This window comes from Metopolophium dirhodum, chromosome 4 (assembly GCF_019925205.1).
Source record: "Metopolophium dirhodum isolate CAU chromosome 4, ASM1992520v1, whole genome shotgun sequence".
Taxonomy (NCBI): domain Eukaryota; kingdom Metazoa; phylum Arthropoda; class Insecta; order Hemiptera; family Aphididae; genus Metopolophium; species Metopolophium dirhodum.
The window spans coordinates 870,851-889,289 of record NC_083563.1 but is presented as its reverse complement, the minus strand read 5'-3'; the positions used below and the strand labels follow the sequence as shown (position 1 = coordinate 889,289).

Genomic DNA, 18,439 nt, shown 5'->3' with positions numbered 1-18,439 from the left:
TTTTCAAAAGTTGTTCTAATTGTTCTTTAAAAATATCAAACATACAGTACCATGATTTTTTTTTTAAAAGCATTTTAACCCATTAACCATATGGCAACATAGATTTATTACAATCATTTTTGAGGTATAATATATACATTTTCAACAAAATTTTGGTTAAAATTGTAAATAAAAAAACTCCGGCGCTAATGGGTTAAGCTAGAATGTTTTGACAAAATCACAAATATTCGCAAATTATTAATAGATAATTTAACATATTCATTACTAACTTATTCAATGAAGAGGTACCCTCAATAATTAATACTTAGCCAAGTTTCCCTAGTTTTTTAAATTGTTATTTGGTAGGCACTGTTAATGATTTTTCTTAAAAATTGTTTTAAAAAAAAATGTTAATATTGGGGATATATTTCATGCTTACACATATAGCTACATAAGTTATAAGTTAGAACTTAAGCAAAATTTGATTTTCAATTGTTTAATATTGTAAAAATTAGACAAATAATAGTAAGGTAAATTTATGAAATCATTATATTTTTATTTTTATTCCTTGACAGCTTTGATAACTTTTATAATATATCATGCAAGCTATTGGGCTTTGGCCAAGACTACTGGTTAACGTACATCTTATTTTGGTTTGAGAGCTTTTATTTTTAAATTTATACTCAGTCTCCCAGTGTACAGTTTTACCTTAATATGGGTCATCTGATTTTGTGATTAAATTCACAAGGTAGAATTTTAAAAACAATGTATCTAACTCAAATTTTTATTGTGTAAAATAAATATTATTTCCCATATTTATACCCCCATTAATTCTGAAAACAAATGAGTCACATGTAGTCGTTATTATTTAAAATTAAATAGAAAATCCATAAATATCAAATGAGAATTAAAAATAATGTTCTAATCAGTTGGCTTATTTATAAAAAAAATAACAATACAAAAATTATACTAAAATAATAATGTATTAAAAGTCAAGAGTAGACTTTTTCCCATTTCATTTATTTGTAATTTACTCAGTTCAATAACATAGTTTTGAGCAAATAAAACAGTAATCAATGTAAGAATTTAATAAATTGTTTTAATATTCCATTTGCACAGTACGTATTTACCTCCAGAAATTCAACAGAGTTAATAATTGATTAGGCGTTGTTTAAAGAACTATTAACTAAATGAAATAATAGTAAAATGATGTTGAAAGCAGCTCTAAATATTTTTATGATAATCAATTTATATAATATATAAGAATAATAATTAAGATAATAAATGTATTAATAATAAATGTTTGGCAATTTTTTATTTTCTTGAATTGTAAACAATTCAATAAATTAATATAATATATTGCGCGGATTTTGTTAGGTTTTCATAATCTGAAAAAAAAATAATGTAGTTTATAAATGATCATATTATAATATTATCATATTTTGTTATTACAAATAATAATAATTCAATACGCACCAAAATTGTCTGCCATTACTATTTTTTCTTGCGCAAGTATCACATGGAGGTAAAGGCACATTTATATGAGGTTGTTAAACAACCATAGATTTGAGTCAAACGCTTGTCTCATATTAAACCCGGGTGGTGGCGGCGGTGTTGTATATAAATTGCAATGTGGAGTTGCTGTAACTATTGCTGGATCTATTGATGACCAATCCAAATCTGAATAGTATACATTTATATTAATATAAACACATATTACAATATTACACATTTAGTTTATACTTTGTTGACACTCACTATGAGAAGATGATTGACGTAATTGTTGTTGTAATGCAAATGGATTATTTTGTGGCAATTTATTAGTGTTACCTGTATATAAGATACAAAGTGAAATATTAAATTGCGGAAATTTAAAATCATTTTTAATTCTTTTTGACATATTTTTTTAACTTAACATTATTTATAAATCTCTTAATTTTCATTAACACTAATTATTTTATTATTATCTACTCAGTACATAAATTCTAGCTACACTCAAATGACAAATTATTATATTAAATACATATAGTTTTGGCTTAGACTTAGATGCACTTTGCATTGTTTTCCAATCCCATCCACGCGACACTCGTTTTAAAACATAAACTACATTTAAGAATTATTTTAATCAGAATAAGAAGTTTTTATTTTACATTTTTTAACAATTATTAATTTTAAGGGGATTTGATACAGTGATTTTCTGTCTTTGTCCAACACACGTGTGATAGGATTTTAGACATGTTCTTTGCCAAACATACCAATCGATCTAATTAAGCCATAAGAATTTTGAAAACAGATTTGAATATGTCGTCAAGTCTACTTAAAATCAATTTTCCCACATTTTAGATTTTAATTTCTTTAAAAATTGAAAAACTACAACTTTTTAATTCCTTTTTTTTAGCATAACATTTTTAGAAATTTGGGGGATAATATCATAAAAGTGGGAAAGTTAATTTCAAGTAAACTTGACGAAAAATTCAAATTTGTTTACAAAATTCATATCGGTTCATTGGATTAATTAGTATGTTTAGCAAAGAATACGTCTAAAATTCTATGTGCCACAGGTGTGTTAGAAAAAGGAACACAATCGAGAGAATTCCCTTAAGGTGATATTTTAAGCAATTTAGGGTTTTTAAAATATTCAGCACTAACATTTGGTTTAAAAAATTATAAAATAGTATTTCAAGGGTTTTGTTTAAAAAAGTAACCTAACGTGCTATTAACTAACAAGGACCGAATATTGTTAATTTTAATTTTTCAAACGGGATCGTACAATGTAAAAATCAAGTTTACGAGGGCAATGAAAAATTAAATGATCATAATAATTTTTTTTTTTCAAATAAAGTCCATAAAAAAGATTTAAAATGATGCAGTCCTGCAAAACTTTTTATTAAATGTTATTAATTTAAATAAATAAATAATTTATTTATTTTTTGATTTAAAACTTATTTAAAATAAAATTAATGAAGTGTATTTTATAGATTCATTATTTTCAATTGTTAGGACAATACATTCCCAACCCTATATATCATTTTTTCATAGTACTTTGTTGATGCAACTTTATATTATCATTATTAAATAATTAATTTTGAAAATGTGAAAATTACCAGTGTTACGAGGAATACTGATACCATAGGAATTGACTTGATTAGGAGCCGATGAAAATCCGGGAGGCGGTAAACATGTTCTTGTGGGAGCTGTATTATTTATATGAAGATTATCCATTAGTTTTGTGCAATAAGGAAACCTTGAAAAAAAATTTAATTGATAACATTGTTAACATACAAAATTATAAGATTAGGTTATAAAGTTAGTTTTTTTTTTAGTAGTGAATCATTAAATTTTTTTCATACCCGGAATTTTGAAGTCTAGATTGATACATATTAATATGATTTTGTTGTTCCATATATTCTGAAAGTGCACGTTGTGTAACCGAAACTGAATCAAATATATCATCGTCTGATGGTAAATTTAACTGCAACACATAAAAAATGTCATAACATTTTTTTTTATTTACTTAATTAGTAGAGCGTGGATTTATATGCATTAAAAACCAACCAAATAAGCGCTAAAAAATCTTAAGTATGCATAAGTTTATGCACTAAAATGTTGAAATATGCATGAAAAATACAAATTAATATTATACATAAAAAATTAGCAAAAAATTCTGTATTTTTAACATTTAGTTAAAACAATATACTTAAATTTATGGAACCCTACTTTAAATACTTTTCTTCATTTTTTTTTCTGAAATAATGTCAATGGTTAATGGCCGAAATCGATATTTTCGTATCTTGGTATACGTTTTTTATCTCGCCGATTATTGATCTAAGGCAGTGGTTTCCAACCTAAGGTCGGCGGGACATTGGATGGTGGTCCGTGAGACATTTTAATAAAATATATAATAATATGATGTACATTTATTTATAGTAGTAATTTGCGTTAAATTGTCAAGTTTTAAACTTTTACTTAAAATTGATCAATTATAAACATAATTATAAGCTATAAGGAATTTCATTGTTTTTTGTTCATTTATAAACTCTAAATTCTAAAATTTGTGAAATTAAATGATTCTTGTTTATAAGAAAATTAAGGTGGTCCATGATGCATCGAGAGTTCTCTAAGTGGTCCATAGTTTCAAAAAGGTTGGAACCACTGATCTAAGGTCACCTTTGGGAAAACTGTTTATACCTACAAATATATCAATTGATTTATATTGAAACAATAAAAGTATAATATTTTTTTCTTATATTATAATAGTATATATTACAATATGTCTAATAAAACATTGAATTATGCACCAATAGATGAAATATGCAACTAAAATTATAAAATAAGCCTTTAAAATAGAAAAAAAAATAGGTAAATGTCAAAATATGCACTAAAAAAGTTTTTTAAATCGTTATGCCATGAAACTAATGTTGTGCTCACTTAGTATATCATACAATCAACCAGAACAAATATGCAAATGCATATAAATCCGCGCTCTATTAATAAGATATATAAATTATACATAATATCAACATATTAGATATTTACCATTGTTCTATTTAAATCCGAAGATGGATAATTATTCCGAGAATTATTACTATTATTTGAGAAACCAAATGCTGCTTGCCAATCTTCAGATGTTTGTACTTGTGGTAGGACATCTGGTATTGGAGGTAAAATTGCACTGACTGGAGGACTCCAATCGGGTTCACTGTTTAATACTGTACATAATAGATACAAAAAATGAATATCATTAAGGTAAATAAACAATTATAATAAAATATGAACTTACCAGGACTGGTTTTACCATTTGTTAATTTAGAGAAATTTGAAGAGAAAAATGAATTATTGTTATCTTGTTCGAATATTGAAGCTGGCTTTTGTGGATTTTCAAATAATGATTCTAAATAATTATAATCATAAAAAATAAACATTATTATTAGAGTAAAATTTTAAGTAGTTGAAAACAATACAAAAAAACCTAAATTTAGTGTTAAAGGGGGGGGGGGGGCATAGCCTATTATTAGAATTTAGGTTAACATTAAAACAATAGTGTTTTAAAAATAAATCTGTACAATTATTAGTTTGTTATACTTCAGTAAATAAATATTGAAAGGATTTCAAATTTAAATTCTTGCTCAAGTAACAAATTTAAAATGTGATGTGGGAGGGAGCGGTGGGTCATCAAAATTATGTTGCACTGAGGAGTCAACAGTCTAAATACGGCTCTGAATTGGTAAAATATTTGGCAAACAATTTTTCTGGTTTTGGTAAGTAAAAATAATCATATGCGCCAAGATCTCAAAACACATTGAGAGCTCTAGGTGAAAAGATTTATTTTTGGGTAAAAATAGTCTAGTCTTTCTACGGCTAGACTTATAACATAGAATGATGTAATATAAATTCAAACTGATGGTTAAGATAACGAATGTGTTAGTTGTATTTTACTGTATTGGGCATACCATTTATATCCAAAAGCAAATCAAATTACACCAAGTTAAAAACAATTGGGTAAAAATGGTTATGCTATTGGCTATTGGCTATTTCTCATGAGTGTAGAGTGTAAGATGAGACAAGGATAAAAATTGCATACATTTAGCTTTACACTTATATTATGCATTATTAATAATTCTAACTGGTATCTTTTGTAAGTGCATACTATAAAGACAAGTGAAAAATAAAAAAATTGCCTATGCATAACTACTAAAAGAGTGATCATAAAAAAAAAATCATAATATTATATCCTTTCTTTGATTGGAGTGTAAATAAAGTAAGATTTTTTGTCAAATGGGGCGATATAAATTTAATGGCAATATCTTTAACCATCCATCTTTAATAATAGTAATATGGCTGCTTACATTTGCAGTACTATACTACCAGTGGCGAACACTCAAAAATAAATAGGGGTAGTATATTGAATAGGTTACCTCTTTATTGGCTAATAAGGTAATGGCTATAGCCTATAATTATTCAATAGTTTTTTTTTAATATTTGTAAACGTAGAAGAATTTTAAGGATGTAAATATTTTGGTGCTACTAGGTCCAACCACTAACAAAAAAATCAGGGGGTGGCAGCTGCTATCCTTGAATCATCTAGTGTGCGCTACTGTATACTACTAATATAAAACCTAACACAGTAATCTATTATTGGTAGTTTAAACTAAGTTAGAACATCAGTAATCAAGGTAAAAAAGTCAGATAATATTAGTTAATCCTGTATCAAAAAAACCCTAAAAATAGTTTGGATACATCTAAAGTATCATTGACAATACAAAATCATAATAATACTTGTGCTATACATGCAAATATTATGTGTTGTTTCACCCATAATATAATCCACAAGTTTATTAGTTTATTCGTTATTTAAATTTTTTTTTAAGAAAATCATTAATTAATAACAAAACTTGACCCCAATTTGTATGGGATGCTGAGCACCCCAAAATAATTTCAATGGGTGAGCGAGTACCTGTCTACACAGTGCTTATGATATAATAATAAAAATAAATAAAATGGTTTTCTAGATATTTTTTTTTAACTGATCTAAGTTATATCAACTTAATATTAAGAGACAAGTGTAATAAATTCAAATGTACATACCGCTTTGGGTATCATTTTCTAATTGGTTATTGCTAAGAGATGGTTCATTATTCCAAATTTCTTTAATCAAATTTCTTTTATTTTCAGTACATTCACCATCTAATGTACTTAATTGTTCTTCTTCAGCTGAAGGTATAGAACTTGGAGTTTTGACCTTACCTTTCCTGAAAAATACATCATTGTATTTATTAGTAAAGTTAATATTATATTAAAATCATAGAAAAGTTAATTAACTACAAACCTATTTTCTGGTGAACTAGATTTCTTTTTGTTTTTATGACCATTGATTTTAACATTTTGAGATTCCCCTTTTTCTATAGTTTTATCAGAGTGTGAATTGTGATTTGTTAAATTAAATTCAACTTCATATAATCTATCATCTTCAACTAAATACAATTAAATTTGATATATAAGTATACAAGCTGTATTTAAAGTTGTGGTATAATAATAAACGTTAGGTAATAGATATTTTACCTGGAGAATCATTGCGTGATGTACCATTATTAAGAGAAGGCCAAGATTCCTTATTATTTTGTGACAAATTTTCGATTACACCATTATTACCTGAAGAAATTTGAATTGGAGGAGAATTTTCTGGTCTTCTACTATGAAGTAAAAAAAAAAAAATAAAAAAATTAAGTACTAATTTTGAATAATAATAATAATGATGATATACCTTAGCACAACATTGTATTGCTCATACAATTTCTTTTCATATTCTTGGTGTTTACCCTGCTGCATTTCATCTTTTGTAAAACTTGCTTCTGGTTCTCCTGTTAACATATATTTTCCAATTTATAAATAAAATTAATAATTTAATAATTACCAATTTACCCATTTCATGTAAATACATGCAATCAGTTTTCGGACAAGGTTGATTTTTCATAAAATTTGAACAATATTTTGTTGTACCCAAAGATGCTTTTAATACTCTATTATCTATAATGACATTGTTGACAGCAAGTATAGCCCTAAGCGCATCTTCGCATCTTGAGTATGTTACATAAGCACTTGCACTTGGACCCTAAGAATTAAAAATACAGAGAGATCATAATTATATTTATTTATAATTTTTTTTTTTCATATTATGAAAAAAAATTAAGACAATTGATATAGCTATAATTATATTTTACCTGTGTGCCAATATACGAAGTACTTTGATTTATAACAACTTTTAATATTTTCCCAAATTTTCCAAAATATTCATGTTTCTTGAGCGTCTAAAGATTTACAATATTTCCAAATATAGTCAAATTTGTATACACAAACTACACTTTGATCAAGTTGAACTTATTTTGGTATTTTAATGTTTATTATTTTGTTAAAAGAAATCACTATTTTTTATTATGAATCGTAAATTAAAATGCATGCAATGTCATTATTAGATTTGTATACATAACTTTATCTTTATTATTAATATAATTTTTTAAATATCTTAATAATAAGATGTCTAGTTGCAATAGCATACAAATTATTCTTTTGAACATTTAAAATACTTCTATAAATAATTAAAAATAATAACTACCAATACATTTTAACAAAGTAATAATAAAAAATTATATGATGTTACTTTTATTTAATTATTTTGTTCTACTAAAATATATAATTAATCTTTTTATATAAATATAATTCAATATTTAAAAAGAAAATGTTAAAAAATGTATAGTAAATGATTATTGTTTTGAAAGAAATATTATGCATCATTTTGTACTAGACCAGTTAATTGGAAATAATGTCGACTTTAATAGAACATAAAATGTAATTTTCTGTCTACTAATTTCAATGGAGAAACCAATATTTAATTTGATATTTGATAAATGCCTCAATTACAATTATATATATATACAATTTTTTTTAAATATTGATTATAACAAGTTATTTAATTTGTCGGATAATTCTGTTACACCATGTGTAACTTCTACCTAATATAGGGCTTGTTTAAAATAAATTGGGGCCAACTGCATGAACCAAATTGTGGCCCTAGTTCATATACCTAAATGTTAGTATATCTATCAAAGCACGTCCAAATTTTCTTAAATTTAAACTAATGTAAAAAATTATTTTTAATAAGTTTAACAATACTTTACTTTGTATAATATATGGTTTGTTGCTGTACATTTACAGATTGTATAAACATAGGTGATAAAATAACCATAATTACCTATTGGTTTATTAAGCATTGATTATAAACATCAACACAGCTGATTAGAAAAAACAATTAATATACCTAAATATTAATTTGTTGTAAGGAAATATATAAAATGTGGGGTACCTAAATGTTTGGAGCCAAATGCACATGCATCTTTTGCACTTGATATCATTATAACATATTTTTCAAAATCTGAAGTGTAAAATAAATCTCTATAACTTTAAAGTAAAAAGCAATGAAAAAAAGGTTACACGTAATTTTTAAAATATGCAACCTTGAATCCAGAATAAAATATTGAAAATTGTTGGCATATACAATTGAGAAAATTGATTAATTTTATTGTTATTCGTCGATACTCAAAAAATGTTTATTACTACAACAGTACTGTACTGTACTAACTTTTTTATATGAATTTTTGTATTATCATAAATGTAGGTACATTGTACATAAATGTTTTTAATTTTTATCATTATTTTTTTAGACACTAATATGAGTAATAGGTACATTAAGTTACTTATCTATGTCAGTAAAATGAATTGCTTAGTTTTTGGGTTTTAACGTATATTATATTACATTTTTAAATGTGTATTTATGTATATTATGTTTAAATGGTTTTGAATTCAAGACCTTGATAATAATAATCAACAAAACAATGTTATCATACATGTATGTGTTAATTTTAAATGCTTAGATTTATATTATTATTTACTTTGATTCCAGAGATTATTGTTACACAATGAGGTTAATTTTTGTTTTTGTGTTTTAAGAAATAATAGTTAAATACATGCATTCTTATTAATTTAATATTTATGATAAAAGATGATAAGTATTAATATTTAAAAGTAATAGTAATTTTAATAAGTTGTAGGAACATATAGGGCACAAATAAATGCTTGGATATTTACTTCAGCTTCTGATATCCGATTAGGCAGACCAACTACGAACACTAAGTTTTTTTGCAGTACTCGCATGTTATTTAACACTTTTCTATCCTCAGTGATCTTGTTCTTTTTTTGTTGATGTTTTTGTCGTTTCTCTGCCTTTAATTTAGCTACTTCCTCTCGACTGAGCGGTTTGAAATCAGCTGGATCCTCAGGGTAAGGTTTGCGGCATGCTGGACACAAGCCATTCTCATCGGTACGAATACGATGCCAGCAAAAGCGGCATATCTGGTAGCCACATGTACACGGAAAGAAGTTCAAGTCATCCACCTCAAACGCTTCCATGCACAATGGACACTCGGGCTGATCATCACACATATGATTCAGAACAGACATGGCAAAACCTGCTGGATGAAAAAAAAATGATAAAGCCCAACGTCTACTGAGTTTTGCATTAAAGTAGGTTAGTGAAGCTGATCGACATAAATAGATTATCAAAATGCAAAACGTAATATGTAATATTATAAATTATGGTTTTTTCGGAAGAATTGAATACCTTAATAAAACGGATTCTGAACAGGAAGGACTGGCGTTCATGTCCTCCAAATAATAATTTAATATGATAACCTTTTGTTGCGGTACTTACCTCAGAAATTTAATTGTTATATTATATACGTATATGTTGTATAATATATTATATTATGTGCGAGTAATAATATGTATTTATTTGTTTCGCTTTCCCAACACACGTAAGTCTATCGATAATCCTCACCGTATAGATAAAAAGGTATCATACAATGTAATCCGAAAATTTTGACAACCCAAGTAGAGTAGAACTATTGAAACTTTCGACAATCGACACAGGTTTTCAAGCTATTACGCACACAAATCAACATTCGACAATCACTCGGAAAATTTTTTGTGTATTGTTGCGCAGGCAGCTGTTTATTGGACGGTGGGCGGGGGGCGGAGCAGTGTAAACGTTATTGATAATTTAAACATGAATGTCTTTGGATGCGTTCGGCGTCGGAGCCCGCGAAATTTGAAATATTGGCGATGAACACTATTTTAAGATAATATATTATTATTTTTACCGTTCTGCACAGTAAAAAGCTCAGAAAATTGAGGGAGGGAAGAATTAAAATTTATTATAGATATAATAATAAATAGAGACAAAAAAGGCACAACTCATCACACATCGCCACATCGGCCGTCGTCACACAGACCCATTGGTTCAGTAAATAGGCTTATCACAGAAAGTATTTTTGTCGGAAAGTTTCTAACGAAAAAATCTACCCACCCCTCTGAGATCATTTTTCGAAAGTTTGTTTTGAGTTAATTTAAAGACTTATAGCAACTATGTAGCATGTCTGGTCATTGGCATAGTGGTAATACACGTTAAACACTATATTTCAAACACTACAAATGCACAACTCATTACATTATTGTATTTTAATTATTTGGGTACTTTCATGCATACTTTTCTATGGCATTTTTGTAGTTAAAATATAGATGTGTTATGATATTGATATCCGATATTATTTAGAATTACAACTGAAAATTGAATTATGTATATTTATAATAATTATAATTCATAATAACTAATAATTGTTATCGTTGCTCTAGTACACTAGAGCTGTGAATATGGAGTATACCCGCTCGCCGTGAAATCCGTTTTTGTTTTTAAAAATATTATCGATTGCTGTTATTCTGAAATGACATAGATCCTGATATATTGTAAAATTAATTTTTAAAAACGATCAGACAGTTTACCGAAACTTCCATCGACACAAGATAATATTATGATATGTGATATTAACATTAAATAATAACTTTGAAATCATAATTGATATTCGACAAAACAATTCTGAGTAAAAAAGGATGGTTGGTAACTATATATTTTTTTTGTTTGAACTTCAAACCCCTACCAAAACAAAAATTATCCCTATACATCTATTTTGCTATATTTTTAAATTTATGTAAGAGAAACGTGAGGACTGAGGATCATTATATTAAATTGTTTAGATTAAGTTAATATTGAGAATTTAAAATTTGATGAAAGATCATGGTTGTCACTTGTCAGTATCAAACATCTATGGTTAATTTGGGGGGGAGGGGGGCTAAATGTATAGCTGCACTGGTTTATATGGAAAACCTGTGGGCGCCACTGGCCGTAGGCATTGTATAAGTGATTATATTAGTAGGTATACTACGTAACGGACTTTATATTGATTTATAATTAGTCAATTATTTAGATATTGTTGTTTGTTAGTTGTTACGTTATGTTATGTTTGTGAAAATTACAAAATGTTTTTGTTTTTATTTAAACATGGTAGGTATTTCATTTTAGTTTGCAATTATTGGAAATTTAATACAATAGCCATCTCTAATTTTAAATACAGTCTTATAAAATGTATAGTATATATAAATATTAAATCAAATCGGCGTAGAGAGTTGTCTTTAAATGACAAAATTAAACATAATAATTAATAATACGTTGAAAATTGTCGTTAACTAGTGTCTAGTTGGTAGTTCTACCTATTGGCCAATATCATCAGGATTAAGTAATAAACACTCCCGTTTTGTTACGAAAAGCCAATTATGAGAATATCTTTTTGTTTACATCATATTTTGACCATAGTTTGAACGTTAATGATTTTTTGTCACGCCTGCACCGAAAGTTTAGTTTTCGATGACGGTTGAAGCGTTGGAAAACGACGTTTTTCCGTCCAGCGGGTGGTAAAGTGGAAATCCTCAAGAGTACTGAGCTCAGATATCACGCGTATCCTATGAACAAACAGACACTAAAATCTATACTCATAAAACATAAACTTTTGGTTACATCTTATATTCATATTATAACCTCCACGACGCTTAAAATAAATAAAAACAAATCGTTTAATTCATGATATATCGTTTCCGTAGAATAGTCTGGTTGTTGCATAGATCCTAGCCTGAATTACCTTTGCCGTGATGGCGCGTTCGATGAACGCAGAGGCGTGACAAAAAATAGTATGTGTGGCTTGTGCGGGAAGGCAATTTCAGTCTTGGGCGAAATGCGGCCCTCGCCTGCGGCTCGTGCCCCCGCACACATCACTTGCGACTGAAATAGCTCACTTCCCACCCTTGCCACACAATATACTATTAAGATGCTCTGTATTAATAAATTCTTGATATTTATCCTTAATCCTCAGTGCTGCTAAGTAGATATATGTTCGTTAAAGAGTTTTTTGTGCTCTTGTTCTATATAATATTAATATTCCCATATTTCCAGTAATTCGAAGCAGCTTGGACCTTGAAAGAGTTCAGCGAAAGTTTTTGTGACTTGTCAGTTATTTATTCAAAATTGAAATTCCTTGCACGCCACATGATTTTGCCCCAATTGCTAGTATGCTTGACGGTTTATCTTCTTTGGCCGAGCCGAGCAAAGGCAGACTGCGGGTATTTGACGCATGATGTTGAATGATAAAATTGAGTCATCTGTCCTTGTATTGCTGATAATATATTTTAAGGTACCTCAGTATTCATTTCGGTACACTACTCATTTTTATGTTTCACGTGTCACCAGTCACCACCAATTATATGGATAATTCGTGATGCATCTCTAAAGCGGGTGATGTTGAAAGCTTATGTGGACCTTACTTTTAATTTGTAAATGTAATTAATTTAATTAATTTAAGTTAAATTATATATTATGTAATATTTATATTGTAAACTTAAATTTTACATCGTACTCGTGTATTAAACGGGGTTAGCCCGTATACACTATATATTGATAAAATATACAATTGGTTGGCCGTGGTGTAAACTGCAGAAGTGCAGAGTAAACTGCAATGTGAAACGAGTGACTAATGACTAATGAGTATTGACTATCACCCAGCTTTACGTGACTACGTTGTAATACATCATCATTTTTCGATGTTCAACGTTCATACTAATGTGTCTATATCTTTTCGTGGTTTATTATTCTATTTTGTTTCTGCTAAATGCTAATCGACAATCCTTCACTCGATGCCATCGGCCAAATGTCTAATTTTATGAAAAATATTATCATACCAAAATATATTGAGTCAATATTTGATAGGTAGAGTACTAGAGTAGGTTGTAGATACCTACTAAGATACTTCTAATGGATTAAATTAATAAATGATAACAGCTGATAATCGATTAATATATCGGTTAGTATAGTTACTACAAGTTAGGTACACAGGATATTATTCTGTAGTAGTTATACATAATATAGTGATTAATGTTTGATCGATCACATTATAAGCGCATCTGCCATACAATTTTACATTGATGTTATTTGAGTGTTGAGTATTTGAGTCCAACATAAAACAAAACTTAGTCTAAATAAAAAAATATTAAATATATAATATTATAATATTACACCAAACAGATACTAATATGGTATAGGTAAGTACGTAGTACAAAATTATTAAAATTAAAATTATTTTAAGTAGGTACCTACTAAACAATATAGGTACACAAACGGAATATTTATGTATCAACCTTACAAAATATTTGTATAGGTAGATAGGTCGTATAGTTTAATCTACGTCACTTTATTCACTACACATATTATTATTTACACTGCTGCATGTGTCTGATTTATCTGAGTGTAAGCAAATAGTAGAAACAGAAAACCATACTTTACTCGTAGGCATGCTAACTTTATAGTTATCCTTTCCTAATGTATGAACCTAAAATTAAATTATATCTTCAGGTGCCATGTGCCAACCTAATAATATTTTATTTCCTAATACAAATTATGTGTATAAATATAATGTAATGATAACCACGGACTAAAATATCTTAGTAATAATAACTAACCTAACCTAACCTAACCTAACCTATAAGGCTATACTTACAAAATAAAATTACTAATTATATACCTATAGCACAGAATAGATTTAATCTATTCTGTGTCTATAGTGTATAGCTACTATCAGTTGACACTACCACAACTACAGGGCATAGGCCAAAAATACCGTTTTATTTATACCGTCAATAAGTCTTATTACATAGGTATTATTATTTAATACAAATAATACAATTAAAACTTACAATAGTATTAGTAATTATGGTAACTAAAGTCGTGATGGTCAATGGGTAGATTCAAGAAGTTTAAATGCATAATAATATGATGTAGGTACCTACTAATTCATAAGACACATCTACCTATGATAATATGACCATATATAGTGTGGAAATATAATAAATTGACAAGTGTTCAACTTGCGCGTTTACCAATTTTTTTTTTACCATAGAACTATTCAAAGGTTTGACCTTAACCTAAATATATTTTTGCCAATGTTATGTCTGTTCCTTAGCCAAAAAATATTCAATGTTTTCATTTCATTTACTTAAGTTGCATACTTTTATAGAATGTTTGAAAAACGTATGCAGAGAATTCCTTTGGATATAATATACTATTATACTATACGATATTATGCCTATGTATTTTCATTATAAATTATTTTAAAGTGCACACCACACATGTCATATAATAAACGAAAATATCAAATACATCAAACAACATCAGTCATAGCTCATATAGGTGCATCGTTTTATTATTCAATAACATTCATCGATTTTTACGTACATTTAACTAGAAACAATTTAATGGGAACATATTTAATGTTACCAATAATTACTATAGTATAATATTATAATACATACAATATTAATAATACTGTACGTATAGTAGATCCTCTTAATATTAAAATTGTAGGTTTTCAAAAATGTTCATTATAATAACAAATAATTAAGTATACGTAAGTGGTACGTACCTAACCATTAATAAGTTACTACTGACTAGGTACCTCAGTACCTGTACCTTGTTATTGGTTCAATAAATTTAACAAATTTGAGTGCAACTTGGCACAATGTTGTCATCTAATTAGTTATTTCAACAGTTTGTATTCATAATCGTATAGGCTAATAAAAACCGATAAAAATATTTTTGAAAGGCGAAACAAATTCAATAATATTAATCTTTAAAAGTTTAAACTCAACATTTTCTTTGAATTTTTTTAATAAAATACAGCTACAACGATATGATACCCACTACCATACTAAATTAACACACACACACAATTATAAAAACCTATGATTAAATAAAGGTCTACGTATTTTATAGTAGGTACTTATCAAAAAATATGTCCCAGCAACAATTATATTATTATTATTTTTATTAGCAATAATATTGTTAATTTTTTTTTTTTTTGTATAATTATTAGTGTTTATTAGTTTTATGTACATAGTATTTTTATAGATTGATATTATCAAGTCTACAATGTATTTTAAAAATTAATTTTGTTCTGAAGTGCAAGGTGAATTACCGAAAACGTTAATATGCGTTTCATATGGATATGGTTTATAATTTTACATTACATATATGATATACCTATCTATATATCTAGATATAAGAAATAAAATGCAACATTTATTTTTTGAAATACCTATTTACTTGTAAATTGTTATACAAAATATCCAGTAAGTTACACTTATTTCCTTATGGGCTTCCTTTGGATATGGGTAACTGGGTAGGTCACACATTGTTAGAATACCAATCACCTATAATTTTATATGTATCTAGTATCTACTATACATCTTTATCTATACCAATCCTATACATAAATAATATAATATTATTACAAATGTATGAGGTATTCACTAATAGAATATCAATTTATATGTTAACTTATTTTATTTCCCATTTCGTAAAATGAGTATAAATGATGCACTTATCTAAACGACTTGTGCAATTCTCATGAATTTAAAATAAAAATTTAGTAGGTACTATGTACTTTTCATCAATATGGATTTTGCGTATTGGTAACTAATTTTGTTACTAGATAGCGTTAGTGAATATGTACCGTAAATAAATATAATTTATTTTTATTTGACTAGGTCATATTTATACATATTATTATACTTAGAAAGTTATATAGGTATATATATAACTATAAACGATAGAAAAATATTCTCGTTATATTTTTTTGGCAATAGGTTGGCATGAAGATAATAATAAACATTATTTCAAACATAGGTACTGTCATTATCAAAACTATATTTTTTTAGTGCTTTAATTATAACTATATATTTACATTTTACATAGGTGATAATGTGATAGGTACGTGGTAAATACCTAAGACTTAAAAACTCGATAACTGTATATGCTTATTACTTAGGTAACTCATATTTATATTATCTATATATAATATGGAATTATCTTTGTGAAAAATACTAGATCGGATACCAATGAAATAATACTTACATGGGTTAGGTTATGATGACGTATCCAACTCGGGGTAGTGGTATAAAATCAAATCTAAATAAATTAAATTTCCAGAACACAGCTTTGCGTTTGAATTTCTAATGCTCTTCATTACGACACTGCGTGTCTATTGATATTCTCCATACTGATGTTAAACTTGAATCCGTGTAACTAAACTCCTTTTCTGCAGACCCAAATTGATTGAATTAAAAATTTATAGAAGTATATCGCTTAAACCTGAAAATTTAATACTAAGTTAACAATTATTTAACCATGCGTTTCAAGTCTACAACAGTACAACCACAATAATTCAAATATATAATTAGTCTAAGTCTCCAAGATCTAAATAAACTACTCAAGAGGACGTAACACTGGCATATTTTGTTGTCTCCGTTTTACGAGTAACATAAGAAATTTATCAGAAGATCATGTTTAACTTTGTTAGTTTAAAAATTAGAGTGAATCAACCTATAGGTTAGGTTAATAATAATAAATATATTATGAAACTTGATGGTAAGAACATTATCTGTTTTTGTAAGTGGGTTTTTACGACAATTTAATTTTTAAGTGTGCTATGAGCATTTTTAATTTATGCTATATCTACTATATACGCAAAAGTGTAAAACTTGCTAAAAAATTGAACTATTGTAAAAAAAAAACCAAACACAGATAATGTTAAGCATCAGTGGCTTGGCGAACGGCGAAGTAAAATATTTTATTGGGTAATTCATTTTTTAAATGTCCCATCACCCCTTGATTACTTAATATTATACATTATAATACTTATTAGTTATTAATATAGGTAAAGTTATTATTCTTATTAAATATCATAATATTCAGATGAAGTTAGACTTGTACTACAATTTCTCAATAAATCCAGTAATCACTCATTCGGCACCCACCCGCCCTTCTAAAATTATCGGGCAACTGCCCTTCAAAATCACGGTCAACATACTACGGAGTATCATAATAGATCGATGCACTCTAATTTTAAACTAACGATGCTAAACGTGTTCTGCTGAGCGTAAATTTGTTATCTTACGCACTTGTAAGACGGAGACAACAAATGTCTGTGTTACGTCCTCTTCACTCCAGTAGATAAGTACTTCACGTCTCCACTCTTGAAAAAAAAAAAAACGATTTATTTATGAAATAAAATGGAAGATTTCTCATCGGTACTATCTTCATGTTTAATATGCGTTCCTTGCCTTCAGTTCAGTGGTATGTTTTCTACCTATAGAAATACTTACCTATTAATTGTTTAAATTAAAAATCTAGGACAAGCATTAATCAACAATCAACTTAGTAGTTGTTTGACCAATTAAGTAACAATATAGGTACCGTACTTACTAAAAGTATACTTACCTAATAAAATAGAGTAGTTATTGGTAAATCGTACGAACTAGGTACATAGCACCGAAAAAAAGGTTGGTAATTGCTATTACTCTGATGTATTATAGGTGTCGAGTACGTCACTGTAATGGATGTGTTAAATTTGAATTCAATGATATAAAATAATTGTATAGGTTATAGGTGCGAAAAACGATTCTGAACGAAGACAGA

General features: G+C 27.6%; 1 protein-coding gene across 6 annotated transcripts; it reads right to left on the bottom strand.

The window, feature by feature from the left end:
- Window positions 1–943: 943 nt before the first annotated feature.
- On the bottom strand, window positions 944–10,508 carry LOC132943496 (CCR4-NOT transcription complex subunit 4). 6 transcript variants are annotated; one of them, XM_061012514.1, is made up of 15 exons: window positions 10,367–10,508; window positions 9,619–9,998; window positions 7,698–7,784; window positions 7,399–7,588; window positions 7,241–7,337; window positions 7,039–7,169; window positions 6,806–6,950; window positions 6,565–6,728; window positions 4,760–4,870; window positions 4,516–4,688; window positions 3,330–3,451; window positions 3,084–3,223; window positions 1,738–1,809; window positions 1,456–1,659; window positions 944–1,367 (listed from the first exon to the last, which is right to left on the bottom strand). In XM_061012514.1, exons 1-14 carry the CDS (start codon window positions 10,386–10,388, stop codon window positions 1,517–1,519), a joined length of 1,977 nt encoding a protein of 658 aa, XP_060868497.1. In that variant the 5' UTR covers window positions 10,389–10,508; the 3' UTR covers window positions 944–1,367; window positions 1,456–1,516. The 6 variants fall into 6 exon arrangements, with proteins under 6 accessions (XP_060868497.1, XP_060868499.1, XP_060868500.1 ...); XM_061012516.1 differs by having other exon boundaries at window positions 9,619–10,001; window positions 10,241–10,489; XM_061012517.1 differs by having other exon boundaries at window positions 10,241–10,489.
- Window positions 10,509–18,439: the final 7,931 nt, after the last annotated feature.

Coding starts and splice junctions, on each gene's coding strand:
- LOC132943496 (XM_061012513.1), bottom strand. CDS start 10,388: ATGATACCTTTTTATCTATACG. Junction 1,810..3,083: donor CAGTATTCCTCGTAACACTG/GTAATTTTCACA, acceptor TCTTATATACAG/GTAACACTAATAAATTGCCA. Junction 1,660..1,737: donor ACGTCAATCATCTTCTCATA/GTGAGTGTCAAC, acceptor TATACTATTCAG/ATTTGGATTGGTCATCAATA.